This window comes from Cebidichthys violaceus, unplaced genomic scaffold, assembly GCF_023349555.1.
Source record: "Cebidichthys violaceus isolate CVI_PGR_0920_01 unplaced genomic scaffold, fCebVio1.0.p SCAF_2, whole genome shotgun sequence".
Taxonomy (NCBI): Eukaryota; Metazoa; Chordata; class Actinopteri; order Perciformes; family Stichaeidae; genus Cebidichthys; species Cebidichthys violaceus.
In genome coordinates this window covers 12,875,125-12,889,764 of record NW_027176372.1, presented here as the reverse complement: position 1 = coordinate 12,889,764, position 14,640 = coordinate 12,875,125, and the positions used below count along the sequence as shown (strand labels likewise).

General features: G+C 40.4%; 3 protein-coding genes across 9 annotated transcripts in view; 1 reads left to right on the top strand and 2 right to left on the bottom strand.

Annotated features, from left to right (window-relative positions):
• pdlim7 (PDZ and LIM domain 7) overlaps window positions 1-5,908 on the bottom strand; it is a 31,737-nt gene extending 25,829 nt beyond the window's left edge. Inside the window, exons 1-2 of one of the 5 annotated variants that reach the window (XM_068714508.1) lie at window positions 5,721-5,908; window positions 3,380-3,478 (exon numbers count right to left, since the gene is read on the bottom strand). In XM_068714508.1, coding sequence (XP_068570609.1) covers window positions 3,380-3,478; window positions 5,721-5,750 — 129 coding nt within the window. In that variant the 5' untranslated portion in view covers window positions 5,751-5,908. The other 4 variants (XM_068714511.1, XM_068714509.1, XM_068714506.1 and 1 more) reach the window with 4 other exon arrangements.
• A 1,184-nt stretch (window positions 5,909-7,092) lies between these two features.
• cltb (clathrin, light chain B) lies at window positions 7,093-11,181 on the top strand. Of its 3 annotated transcripts, none has more exons than XM_068714503.1 (6): window positions 7,093-7,531; window positions 8,130-8,176; window positions 8,377-8,494; window positions 8,714-8,825; window positions 9,727-9,780; window positions 10,136-11,181. In XM_068714503.1, exons 1-6 carry the CDS (start codon window positions 7,363-7,365, stop codon window positions 10,305-10,307), a joined length of 672 nt encoding a protein of 223 aa, XP_068570604.1. In that variant the 5' UTR covers window positions 7,093-7,362; the 3' UTR covers window positions 10,308-11,181. The 3 variants fall into 3 exon arrangements, with proteins under 3 accessions (XP_068570604.1, XP_068570605.1, XP_068570606.1); XM_068714504.1 differs by lacking the exon at window positions 9,727-9,780 and adding an exon at window positions 9,255-9,275 and having other exon boundaries at window positions 7,094-7,531; XM_068714505.1 differs by lacking the exon at window positions 9,727-9,780 and having other exon boundaries at window positions 7,097-7,531.
• A 549-nt stretch (window positions 11,182-11,730) lies between these two features.
• Window positions 11,731-13,375, bottom strand: higd2a (HIG1 hypoxia inducible domain family, member 2A). The gene is made up of 2 exons (XM_068715388.1): window positions 13,150-13,375; window positions 11,731-12,309 (listed from the first exon to the last, which is right to left on the bottom strand). The coding sequence occupies exons 1-2, from the start codon at window positions 13,328-13,330 to the stop codon at window positions 12,143-12,145; spliced, it is 348 nt and encodes a 115-aa protein (XP_068571489.1). The 5' UTR covers window positions 13,331-13,375; the 3' UTR covers window positions 11,731-12,142.
• Window positions 13,376-14,640: the final 1,265 nt, after the last annotated feature.

Here is a 14,640-nt window from a genome sequence, read left to right as displayed (position 1 = left end):
ACATGGGTTGTGTAGAAAAGGGTAAAGACAGAGTATGCCGTTTCTGGAGGCAAACAAAAAGAATGAAAAAGATGTTTCAGAGGTCAGTTTTCATTGGAGGGGATGCTTGTGTGTTGAGGGCCTACTGGACATTTTACCCAGAATATGAATCGGCTGTCAGGCGCCAGTCCTTTAGCGTGATGATGACATCATCGGGGTTATCTGAGCTTGGGTTTGGAGGCTGCAAATTTAACGACAGAAATCCTGCGTTACAGCTGGAAAAGAAGGCGCCATCGAGCTGCATTATGGGAAATGTGGGATCCAGTGTTTTGGGATCTTGACTCATACTAGGGACTAAAGTCAAGCTAGCTCGGCCTCTGCTACTTCATATTTTACCATTTTTCGATCAGTCTCTCCCACATCTCTAAACTTTATGGAAGTACAATGCTAAACTGCTCGACTAGCCCTTTAAATACCAATAACATTACATTTCCAACCCTAATAGAAATGTCAGTTCACAAGCGGGAAGCATTTTCATCCCAGGCTGGAAGGAGGGTCTACGGCTAACACAGTGTCTGATTGTAAAGGATACACGGACATTTCAGCCATTATACCAACAGAGAAAGCCGTTGCTTTCTCATATTTTGTCTTTCTCTTCAGTTTTTTCTCAATGGGATGGTGAAGGGTCAAGAGCACTCTGTTCTGATTTCACTTTTGAGACATTCTTCTTCTAACGCAAGGCTAAGAAAACAAAAAGTGGGTTAATAATACTACAAGAGTCAAATAAAAGTTATGTACATATTTTTCCAGATGATAAATGGGTATATAGATATGCTACGGTCAAACAGTTTTTTTTCCCCTTTCACCGTGACGTTCAACACTTTGTCTTGGCGTGGTCTCTTTCCCTCTGATCTCACTGGAAATGTATTCCAGTGAGATTGGAGGAGTCCATCAAATGCACGAGAAAAGTGAGCATGGAAGACATATCAGACACAGAAGGAGACAAGAGGATTGTCTGCTGGTAGCGACAGGGTGGCTACGACAAAAATCCCAGGAATGCTGAGAAAGGGTAGCTTTCCAGGCTCGCAGACAGACGAGGAAGGAAACAAGTATTCATAGAGCATGGAAACCTATATACCAACTGACTCACTCACTCACTCACTCACACACACACAAAAAGGAGGTTACCAGTCCAGACCCAAGACTTTCCAAATCAATGCATAGATGATCAGAATCTCCTTTTACAGTACAACAAAAACAGGCTGAATGATTAAACATGAAGCTATTGATGATGTGATAATCTGCCACAGTAAGACCAAACTCTAAATACCTAAATGACCATGAGCTATAAATGAATCAGCTCTCAAAAGCACTAACTGTCATCTAATCTTCACAAAAAGCACTTGAACGCATTGATCCATCAGGAGTTATCACTTTTCCACAATCAAAGCCTATTTAATGAGCCTTTTGACCCGTCACTCAACATCTTCTTCATTGTGTAATCGCTTTTAACCGACTGTCTGGGTTGAGATTCTTATCGACCAGTAAAGAAAGACCACCCATTAAATTCTTCCAAGCCAAGTGAGTGCAGGCCTGACTTTTCTTCCTGTTACTAAGGGATGCTGTATATCTTTGAGGTTTACGTCCCCTGGTTGGGCAGTTTTCATCCTCTGCGACCGTGTGATTCACTGTCCAGTCTTTTATGACAAACGCAAGGAGAGCCAACAGTTCCACAGACGTAAACAGAGAAAACCTGTAACATCTTTATAACTCCTGTGCCTTGTGGACTGCTGGAACAAGCCAAAGACATGAGCCACTGACCAGTCGTTAAGGCTGCAATCTTAGCTGTACTGGTTTTTGTTTTGTTTTTCAGAAAGGGAACCATTATCAATTTCAAGCTGCTTAGACAAGCCTTGCTCTAACAAATTTGATGGAGACTGGCCGTGATAAACTTTGCAATACAGAAAATGTAAGCGATGCGTGTCAGCGAGGATAAAACAATCAGCATGTGTAATGTACATGGATTGCAGAAAAACTGGCCTCCTGCACTGGCTGATTAGTCAAGATCATTCAACTACAACCACGGACACACCCGCTGACATTCACCAGACAGTACGCCTTGCCAGTCTACACTGAAATGACTCTGAGTCAACTCCTATACCCCACCAGAAATCAGTTTTGTTTTGGGCAATTCGTCAAAACTCTGTTTGGTCTTTAATGGGTATAAGAAACTGTTTCTTGTCATGGATCCAAGGGGAACATTGTGTTTCTGACTGCGATGCCTGCCAGAGAGCAGAGCAGATGCGAGACATGTTCTGACAAGGCTGGTGATAACCCCTTCCCTCACCACAGGATTAGGTCAGCTCTACACACACCTCAATGCTTTGCCAGTTACGACACACAGTAGACTCTTTAGGCCATACTTATCGAGGCAAACTAGTGCATCATTTGTTCACAGCTTTTCATTTTAGTGCTATATTACAACTGTGACTTTCTGGCAGCGACAAAGAACTGAAAGTGTTTGAAAGACTATGTGGAGTAACCTTGTGAGGCCTGACCCACATATAATTGCCTATTAACTCCTAATCATCTCTAAAATAGGAACCTGCGAATCTTGAACATAATTGATGATTTAATCAATGGTAAATCAGTCTAACATATATATATATATCATCCCAGCCTCTAAGGTAGCAATGTAACAACGTCCGTGGGGAATGAACGTCAGATCTGTGTGCGCAATAGCTGGCAGCAACGTTGGAATGATTTTGTGTGTGCGCATGTGTGTGCGCGCATGTGTGTGTGTGTGTGTGTGTGTGTGTGTGTGTGTGTGTGTGTGTGTGTGTGTGTGTGTGTGTGTGTGTGTGTGTGCGCAAGTGCGAGTCTGTGTGTTCGTCAGGCAAAGCAGCACTGCACTTATAAGGGCTGGAAAGAGGTTGCTGCTCTCTTCAATAGCAACGGTAGTTTATCGAGTATTTAAAATTCATTCAGTGGGGCGGTGGTGACTTAACATGGAGAGTGCAAAGCACTGCGAAACCAACAACAGCATGTCCATGACCAATTAATGCTATTAATCCAAAAGATACTGCATGTTAAGACCGACTGGATTTGGGTCGGTACATACACCATTAAAGTGTGAGTGACATGAAAATGAACGCCACAGTCTGCAGACAAAGTCCTTTACAAAAGACAACATGCATATGCTCAGGTGGGGTCATTGTGTGGAGACCAAGACGGCTGAACATTAACAAAAACTTGTGAATGGGCTTTTATATGGAAGCTTGGAGGGACATAAATTACTTTAGAGGATGATCCTCACATGTGAATCTTCAAGAAGAGTGCAAAGTCATCAGTGTGCACAGATGCAGACACAAGCAGCCTCCAATAACAAACAGTTTCTTACCCTTGACACGGTGAGTGGCATGCTGAAGTCCTTGCCACCCTGCAGCCTGAAGCCCCACGGCGCTGGGCCGTCGAGGGTTACAGAGTAAACGCTCATAGCCTTGGAGAAGAGAAAAGAGGAAAAAGTTTTTTAATTAGTCAGAAAGGAATATGTCTTTTTCTGCTTCATCCAAGCAGCTTAGCTACTGGTTGTGTGCATTTGTTTCCAACACAAACATTCCACACATTGAAGTTCTTACAAGATGATAACACACCAGATCTGACACTGGGACACAATGTTCCTACATCAATCAACATACAGACTAAAAAGGTGGATGCATCTCAGGTGAGCATTCATATAGGAGGCCTACTCGGGATGTAAAAAGTATACAACAATGCAAATGACAACATCAGTATCAAAATTCTACTGGACAATAAAAACAGCAGCAGCGTTTAACCGTCAACTTCTTTCTTTCAGAACACAACCAGCTCATTGTATTCAACGAACAACTCAACCATTTAACGTGAACTATCATGAAACATTGGCCCACAACATACAAACTTCTGACATTTTTTTATATTTTACATGATTTGTCAAACCATGAAAACAGTGTGAACAACCGCCAGAACTGATTACTGAAATAGAACAGCAAAGTCACTAAATAACCTGGTAATTTTAGAACCCAAAGGCAACTTGGGCTATGTCACTTGCGAGAGTTACAGCTGTACCACTGACCTCTGTACCTGCACCCCTGACACACTCTTGCTCCTCCTCCTCCACCCCACCAGGTGTCATCGCTCTATGTGAGACACAGCTAGCTTCCCTAGATGCCACCATGCAAACCCACCTTGTCCTCAAGGGCTGGCCGATAGCCCAAACCTGGGAGAAAGTTTAAGAGTCAGTAAGCTAGGGCAAGCAGATTCTCTCCGTTGGCAAACCCTACCCCCGCCGCCGTCTGTGACACAGGCAAGCACTAGCCTTTCCTCACTCCTCAGAGGCTATATAAGGAATGTAAAACTACACCAAACTATTTCAGCCCAACACCCACATGAGTCACAGAGAGAGAGGGGGGTAGAGGAGGAAGGAGAGAGGTAACGTCAACTGCCCCTATATTCTGGCAAAAGCCTCAACATCAAAGTCAATGGATGTTTTTTTTAAAGTGTACTTGAGAAGCAGCAGACGGCCACAATTGAAGCAAAGCGTGTGGAATTCAACATTCCTTACAGAGGGCATGAAGCACAGTGCAGCCAGACCAGCAATTATATTTTAACATCTTAAAGTCCTTAAAGCAACAGAGGAGCTTACGATAGTAAAAACTTGAATAGGGCTCACAGAACATAATATATATATATAGACACACACACACACACTATACAAATCAACCAGCCAAGCACCCCAAATACCCAAATCCACAAAACCTGCAAATGAAATACATATACTTTTAAGAATTTTAATACGTATCCATTTATTGTGTTTAAATTCTTGCAAGACCGTCAATGCACTTTCTAGCTTGCGTAAACGGTCTTAATAACCAAAACTTGGATTAGTTTACTGTCATTTTTCTCATATTATACCTCCAACAGTGAAGCCTAGGAGACAAGAAAATCAATTATAAGATAGACGGCTTGGAACAATAAATGAAAATAGCAGCAACAGGTGATGGAGGTAGATTTAACTGTGATAACAGCACACAGCAAATTGATTATTTCGTTGTTTTAAGCAGAACATAATACGACAGTAAGTGATATAACGGCATGAAACTGAAGGCATTTCAGTTAATTAAACACCATTCTCTATATTAAATCAACAGCCTGAGCCCATACACACGCTAATAATGCCTGTGGTGCTCATTCTAGGGACGGTGTCCCTGCTTATGGCATTGCTATTTATAATCGATGGTGTCACTGTAATATTTCTATAGAAACTTGTACTTTTAATGTAAAGTGCTGTATAGGCTTCTACCCTCAAATACACGAACTTAGACGCTTCTTTCTCACAGGCGACGCAATTATGAGCTCATATGGCTTACTTTAAAATGAATTCAGTGCGTCCAAGATAATCTTTTGCGACGGTTAATTACCGACTGAAGATCACAGTGCAGACCTTGAAATAAACCCTTTACATTCACGACAGGAGTCAAGTTGGCAGGACGGAAACACGAAAACTGGATCCAACAAAGCAGTTTGCACCGCTGCAGACCGATGGGAGTTCAGATAGACGAAACCATAAACTGCAGAACTGGGAGCAACACAGCTCATACTAAGAAAACTGGGGGTGAAAAGTTGCCTTTAAAAAAGTAACTTCACACACACACACACGCGAAGGAATGCATTCAAATGTTTGGACAAATGAATTAGCTCACCTCTTGTCCCTCGCTGTTTTCACCAAGCATCACGTCTACCGGATAAAAGAAAAAGTCAATCGGTAAGAAGGCTAACTTTCGGACTTCCTTAAAGCAGACGTCAGGAAGCCACCGTGGATCCCCTTGGTGAGCAGCAGGATCATTCCCTCACATTCTTTTTAGTAGGACTCGCCTGAAACGTCAGAAGTCACATGGGCCGCTGCTTCATTTCATACTCGGGCTGTAAACCAGAAGAGGCTGTGCCTTGCCGACATCTCGGCTGTGAAAACGAACGCTAATCCATGTCAGTCACAATGACTTTCAATGGCACTTTAAAACAAATAAAAAGTCAACAATACATCATTGCGAAATGTACGCAAACAAATATTAAATTGTTCAACAATAACTGGGCTTTTTAACAGAAAATCCTCAGTTCTTCCAGTCACAGGTGTGTGCAACCAACTATAGCTACTGATCAGACAAAACAGCTCCGAGGGTAAATAAAACAACAAAACATGTTCGTATCTGATTTACCTACCTGTTTGTTTTAATCTTCTACTTTTATCTGGCAGCTATAGTTACTGTTACTTTGAAGATTCATTTTTTACATACAGTATAATAAGCTTTTTTTTTTCTTTTTTTTTTAAATTAAATGTTATTATAGTCGTCATATACATTAGATACATATATATGAAATATAACTTCTGCATTCAAACCATAAATAGTACAAAATGTATTAACTCCACAGATACCAGCCTCGTTACTCAAATGCTGCGTACCACTTTCTGAAAAGGCATACGTTATAAAATGTTTAAGTTATAACTCTATAGCCTGGCGACCTGTTCCGGGCTGGATCTCAGCTGATATTGGGCGAAGGCAGGGTACACCCTGGACTGGTCACAATGATTGGATGGATTGATAATAGTATTCTAATATTAAATAAATCATTTGTTATAAGCATGGGCACTTGGTAAGAACAACTTTACGGTAGCTAAGTTGTAAAAATAAATTAAATTGGCTGGTGTGTCTTCCTTTAAAATGAGTGAGTATATTTGCTTCTGATAATTATGTAGATTTTGCTGAGTGCTTATTTGACTTATATTTGTTGTCAAAAGTTGTCTGCTGAGCTACATTTTGCGCATGAATGTGCTCTATAATGCCTATTATTATTATTATTATTATTATTAGTATTAGTATTTATTTAGTAATTAGTATTGGTAGTAACAGCATTGGAAGTAACAGCAACATTTAAAACATCACTTTGAGCTGAGATGATACAGTAGTGAGGCTTTTGATCAAATGAATCTCAGGCAGACTACAGACATGCAGCAGATGGCCAGCAGATGGAGACAAATCGCTTTAAAAAGGAACCGGTCCCCCCGGGGTGCTGCCCTGCTCCATCATCATAGAGAACAAGTGAAGAAATCATGAATCATCAGTGAGGGCCTGAAGTCGAAGCTTAGATTGTTTATTACAGACGATTTATTTGTTTGCCCCGTTGCTTGCAGTACTCTAACGTGACTTTAAATAGCTGATATTCGAGTAAAATATTTAGTTTGTGTTGGCGTTGCAAACCTGGTGGCCTAATTTTGGGGGCTTTGACGTTAGCTAGCTAGCTAAACCTAACCAAGCTCAGTTAAACTTGTAAACACTTTTGTGAAAGATGGCTGACAACGGCGCACACCCGACTGAAGAGGACCCAGCCGCAGCTTTCCTGGCTCAAACGGAGAGCGAGATAGCGGGGATAGAGAACGACGGTGAAGGGTTTGGGGCGCTGGAAGGAGCGGACGACGAGCAGACGTCTCCGCCGGAGCCGACACCGTCCAACTACGGCAAGTTTACGACTGAGCTAACGCTAACGTCAGCTTCGGCTATCAAGCTAACGCGCTAACTACAGCTAGCTTATATGCCTACCGGTAGCGTTAGTAAAGTTAGTTTGGTAAAGTTAGCAATGACCCCATTCCTATACGATAACAATCGCATCACTAGTTGATACTGTCAGCTCATTTCTAATTTGAAAGTTAGCCAGTTGTAGCTTAGCTAGCGCAACTAACGTTCATTCATCCGTTTGACGTTGTAACGTAAGATGTACATTTATATGTCAAAACTATGACAAAACTAACTTAACACACGTTACGACCAAGTAAGTATAATAACGTTACATAGCTATTAAACTGAGCTAGTGTTAAAACATGTTGGCTAAATGTTAACCTGTAAAACCTGTCCTGTTAACTGACAAAGCTGCACACAAAACATCAACAAACAGGTGCTGCTGCATTTCTGCGGTCTGATGTGAGCTGTAACCTTTATCTTAAGAACAAAATAAGTAGCGATCATAAGTTCACTCAGGTGACGAGAGGGGTGGCTAACTGGAAAACACTGAGAAGTCCATACTAACAGTAAACTCTTTATTTCTTTTCACAATGTCAGACGGTTTAGAAGATGAGCTTGCCGCTGTGAATGGGGAGATGTTTCAGGTAAGCATTCATATTTAGTCTGATTCTATATTAAATTATGTGTGACGTCTATGTCTTTGTGTGTATGGGTTTGTCTTATTCTGAACACCATCAAATCAGTTTGTTTACTTCACCTGAATTTTTTTTATTGGCATTCCTTCATGTTATGATGTACTTGATTTTTCATTATAATGGAGTAAATGGTTTATGTCCTCCAAAAGGAGTCCAATGGCCCAACAGACAACTATGCAGCTATCGCCCAGGTGGATATTCAGAGGCAAGAGCCAGAGAGTTTACGCAAGTGGAGGGAGGAGCAGAAGACACGCCTTGAAGCATTAGGTGAGTGAATTACTGTGTAAAGCACTCTGTAGCTGTCATGAGTCACTGTGATTGTGTTTTTTTTTTTTTTTGTCATGCAGCTTATTGCAGTTTACCTGTAAGACGAATGATACAGCACATCTAATTATGTCACAGTTGGTCCTAATCATACGTCAGTTCTTTTCCTCATTTGAGGACTCTCTGACTATGTTGTCCTCTGCTGTTGCTCCCTATAACAAGACTTGGCATCCAAGGCAGCAGAGGCAGAGTGGAGAGACAAGGCCAAAAAGGAGCTGGAGGACTGGCACGTACATCAAAATGAGCAGATGGAGAAGAACAAGGTCAACAACAGGTTAGTGTCTGACATGGCCCCTGGTAATGTGCAGAGCGGCAACAGTTGGTTTGTAATCACTACACTCAACACATTCTATTCAGGTGAACAGATCAAGTGTTGTATTGGCAGATTACAATTTCTCCCAATAGAAACCATTTTTTTTTTTTTTTAATGAGCGATAAAGATAATTGAAGCACTTGTGTTGGACTGCACCAAAGGATCAAATGTTTGACTGATGCATGTCGTGTAACCGTTTTTTTATTTTTGAAAGTATGTATATAGCATTTAATTTGTTTATTGCTTATTTAAAGAATGTTTTTCTTCTACCTATTAGATTCTATTTTAGTCAGGTTGCAGTCAGTGTTGTACATTATGCTTACAAACACGTTGTAGTCTTTCCTTTCCTTGACCAAGCTAACCCCGTTCTTCTCTCACACTTTCCTACAGACTCTGTCCAAGTCTGGCACGGTATTACTCTGCATCTGTGGCTCTAGTTTCGGCCAGTTTCTTCCCCCGTGTGTGTGTGAATGCGCTGAGAGACAACTCTCTGATGAGATATCGGACTAGTGTGTCCAGTTAGCATGCCTGGAAAAACAAAACAGGAAGCTGGCTAGCTAGAAGGAATTCAAACAGAGCAGAGAGCAAATGTCACCGTTTTGTTCCACACTATATAGCCTAAGCACCACAGCAGTCTGTAGTTGCTTGAAATTCCCCGCCATTCCAAGCTTGCACCTGTACTACAGTAATGCAGAAGTCAGCCTAAGTCCATTTTAAACCTTTTATTTCCATCTCTTTAGAAGTGTTTCTCTGTCGCTTACATAACCCTTGTAATGCCAGCTTTCACTGTTCTCTGCTTGTGTTGACACTGAAACTGTTCTCCTTTCTCCTTCTTTTTCCTGCTTTCTTGCCTGCATACTAGGATTGCTGACAAGGCTTTCTACAAACAGCCTAACTCTGATGTTATAGGCTTTGTGTAGGTTTAGAATTCTTATGCTTTTTAATGTTGGATGTCCTACCCCAGGAATTAGCTGATTTTCACCTGATGCATGCTCAAACACTAAAACTACCTGTTTGCTTTATTTCTTTTATATATATTTGATTGTTACATAGGCTATAGGTAATAATAATTATGTCTCCAACAAAGGGAATGCTTGGTGTAAAGAAACGCATGAAGTGGTTGAGCATGGTGCTGTTCATGTGATTGGACTTTGTGACAGAGCACCATGTTTTGGCTCTGATGGCTTTGCTGGAATCTGTTGTGAAATCCCTCTAATATTACAGCTCATTCATATCTTTCCCTGGTCCCCCCCCCCTTCCCCCACCTGTAGAGCATCAGAGGAGGATCTCGTGGCAGAGAGCAACAGCGACAGTCCAGGATCCGAATGGGAGAGAGTAGCCCGTCTCTGTGACTTTAATCCGAAAACCAACAAACAGGCAAAGGATGTTTCTCGTATGCGTTCTGTCCTCATTTCTCTCAAACAGACACCTCTAGCCCGCTAGAGGGAGAATGTTCTACAAACATTGCCTTTTGAGCTTTAACCTCACAATGCATCAGAAGAGTTTGTATGCCCTTTTCCATAAATTCCCTGGTATGTTTATAATCTTTGAAAACTTCCCGCCTTTCTTGATGCCTAATATATTGAAATAATATACTTAATCCCACTCTCTTGTGAGAAGATGAAGGACTGCTCTATTGTTACGACATCCTTTGGCTGGTCAGTTTTATCACTGCTATATTTAAGAAGATATTGTTACTCTTAAGTTAAACATTTCCTTCCCTTTTATCTGATAAATTGTCATTAGGTCAGTTTTCTTGCATGCCTCTGCCAATGTTTTGGATGCACATTTTATAGTTGTTTTATAAATTTGCATTTTGGTCGATGTCAAACACTTAAGCACTATTATGCTTATTAGATTGTAACCACTTATGCCTCTCATCAATGTAGAATTATCAACACAAACTCTTTGTTCACATCTGTTGTATTGTACCCCTATTTACCATATTTAACATTGCGAGCATATTTCTCTCTTTTAAATGCATAAGCTTGTGGCCTTTTTGACGTAGCTCTCACTCCAGTTCAAGATGGATTTCTTCTTCAATTAGACAAAAAATAGCAACCAAAGATCTAAATTTTCAGAGTTAATACGATTAATATTTGTGCGATTTCTCATTTCACTGAATTTCTCAGCAGAAGTTTTATGCACCCTTTCTGTGTTAAACCGATATGTTTTAGTTTGTTACTAAGGTGTCAATTTCAACAGTAATGTCTGCACATTGTTTCACATGTTGCCTATTTGGACATTATGAATAAAGAAACATGTGAATGTTAAAAGGGAACTGGAAAATAAAAACAGTGGAGTATGATCACCTAAATGAATGTGTCCTCACATGTTTCCTAGCTAACATTGATGCTGCTCTGGAGATGATCCCTTCAACCCTAGTTTATCCAGTTGATGTGTGAGTAGATACAATCTTGTGGCCCGGTGCAAACAGCCGTCCTTCGGTACTCTTAAAGGCACATTGCTGAAGGCCATGCTACTGTGAAACTGGCATTTGAGCCATTTACCCTCAATTTTAAGCATTCAAGTGTTAAAAACAGTCGTGAGAAGCATGAACACGTTTCCAGCTGCACAGCCACCATGCCTCAGCATGAGCAAAGCGATATTAAAAAGTGCTGTTGCACTCCTAGCACAACATTTGGAGCCATCCTACTGGAGGATTTAAGTGAAATTGAAAGGTGTTGAGTATTAAAAGTTGGACATTGATACCAGGCCTGTCTTGCTTCTAAAAGCCTCCTTCCATTTAGATCACCCAGGACATTAATATAAAAATGTTTAATTACCTGTTGTATGAGGAGTAGATGTCACCTGAATACAGGCCGCAAGTGTGATGCTTTATCTCAAATACACACAGGACACCAGATTCAGATTACATTGTTTAATCAGCCAAGTGTCCTGTTCATTTCAGTAACAATACCTGGGAACATTTGAAATCAAAACCTTCCAGAAAAGCAAGAAGCATATAATTTATATTTATCAGCATTTCACTCCAATACTGTTTTTGCACAATTAAAGTAAAATCCAGCTCCTTACTGTGTCTGGTAAGGAGCTGATTCTACCTTGTTCTTCTAGAGTGCTAGTTAGCTAAATGTTTTATCACCATGAACAATTCACCATGTTCGAATAACAATTAATAGTGTTGGCATCTGAACAATGTTGGAAACATAATGCATTATTCAGTTCATTCACATGGTAAAATCAGTCCAATCCCAAGTTGGATCTGGTCTGATTGAGAGTTGAATGGGCGGGTGCAGAGGTGTGTGATCGCGCCGTCTTCATTGCTTGGGTTTCATTGTTGTGGTGAAGACACCGACAATAATGGCAACTACAGTGAAGCCTTGAGCAAAGATACGTCCCCTCATCAACAGCTGGGACTGTCTGGTTTTCCCTTGATTGAAGGCACGGAGACCATAAATCAGCGCTGCTGCTGTTCCAAAACAACCTGGAGAACATAAAGCAAAACACAACTTACAGACAGGGTGTAGGAGAACGATGCACAGGTACTGGACAGGCCGACTATGACCGAGAACAAGGTGATCTAATGTCATAAACAATCACACCACAGTTAGTACATCCACACACTTGAATGCAGTATAATAAATAAAGGATACCACTTAGACAGTAGCATTAATAGAGGACAAGTCACAACATTAAAAAGATAAGTTCACCCAAATCAGAGGGGAAAAACGTTCCTAATAGTGTCTATCTGGCAATGCATAGCTTTGTTAGTTTCTGATCCACCACACACACAATACTAATATAGTGTATAAAATAAAATAAAAATACAATTGAGAAACTAAGTAATATATTTGTCCAGAAATTTCACTGTCAGCTGTTTTGAAACCATTTAGAAATATTGTAGTCCCAAACAAATTATTATTTATCGAAATGTTTTGGGTTAATTTGCCTGAACCTTGAAACCATTATTACCAAGGGCAACGCGGCTCTTCAGGTTTTTCAAATTAAGAGTCAAACCAGGCAGAAACAATTTTGACACGTCTTCTTTCATCTTAAAATGTTAGCACGTCATCCACGAGCGATGATGACAGCACATTGTTTTGGTAGTGACAAACATGCAGTAATGTAGCTAGCTAATGTATTTACGTTAGCTTAAGCAGTTAGCTAAACACAGATGAGTATGGTTGAGATTTAAATGCTGAGGTTAATCAGATACCATTGATTTTACCACACTTTAAAATAAAGGACAAGATGTAATGACGCTGTGCAGTACTTGTGTAACTTCTTTCAGCAGCGTTAACGCTGCCCCGCTTGTATAACTCACCTATTGGGACGAATGGATTCTCCTTTGTTTTTCTGAGAAACTTCTCTTTAAAGGTCTCATCTTTGGCTCTCGGCAAAGGGTTGAAGCCTTCAATAATCGGGGGCTGAGAGAAGTCAAATGGCACAAACGCTGGTGGCGACGATTTAGGTGTTTGCTCGGAAACTGACGTTGTCCCCGCCATGTCAACCTGAGAATGCACGAGCTTCTGACGAGGTTACGCCGTGGGCGTTTCCAATGTGAGACAGGAAGCGAATGCCGTGAAAAAGAACCAATGGTTTCATGGATGAACTGGGGAACTACACTTCCGGTTGCACTTTGACCTCAGACTTCACAATAAAAGTCCTGAAAATGTTCAACGCCAGGAATTAAAGTAAAGAGTATCGATGTGAACCTCCTCCTGACACAACACAAACGAAGTTCTCTAAACATAAACAATATGGTCCAATATTAACGGAAGAGCATAGGGATATAACTGTAAACACTTAACTAAAGCAATAGACAGGATTACTTTGTGTTGAGTATGAGAACTAAATTAAAAAATAATCTAATCTCTGGCCAGTTAGCATTTATTTGATTGTGGCTCCAGTGAAGGAGGTAGTAACCTTTTGAACTGGGCCCTACAGGATCAGATAAGCATTGTGCAGCTGTACAATGCAAGATATACCTACCTATGATATCCTATGACCACATTGTGTACGATCATGTTTCAATAGACAAGATCATCATGTCTGATGTTTATAGTAGGTTATCGGTGTACATTTTAATATTGTTGTAGTTTGTTAGTGTATTCTTATATTTATTATATTGTGTATTTCATATACGTCTCTAGTGTTATATTTACTGTTCCTGTGTAATATGCTGTTATAACAATAATTTCCTAATTTGGGATTAATAATGTACATCTATCTATTTAATACTGATAGTATTGTAATAGTATTACTGGTAAAATGTTTGCCAATCTCAACAAAGCCCCCACTCTTACCACTAAGTGGCAGTATTCAGTAAAGTCCAGTGTTCCAAACATCATTGAATCTCAAGTACCCCAAGTATGAAGTAGTGTTGTATTTTGAGGTTTAAAAAGTGTAGTTTTAAGTATCTTCCAATGGCTGAATGTATTGAACGCCCCTGCTAGCTTCCCCACTTGGTCCAAGGTCAGATTCCAACAAATGTGTCCTGTTGAATTATCATCTGGCGTGACAGTGAAGTCCTTCCAGCGAGCTCAAATCTCAGCTAAAAAGAACAAATTAAACATACATACATACTTCAATGAAAAAAAAAAAAAATTGTCAAATAGAAATCTGATTTTTCTTTAAAACCAATTTGCAACCATAAAGGCAGGTCTCAAGATGGCACATGGACTCCAGCTGTGAAGGACCATAAAGAAAGAGATGCTGCCCAAAAAGGAGCCAAAAAACAGCATAACATAATTAGATGAAACATGAACCAAGTGTTGATGTCAGAACATGAAAGAATTGTACAGAAGTAGTAAAG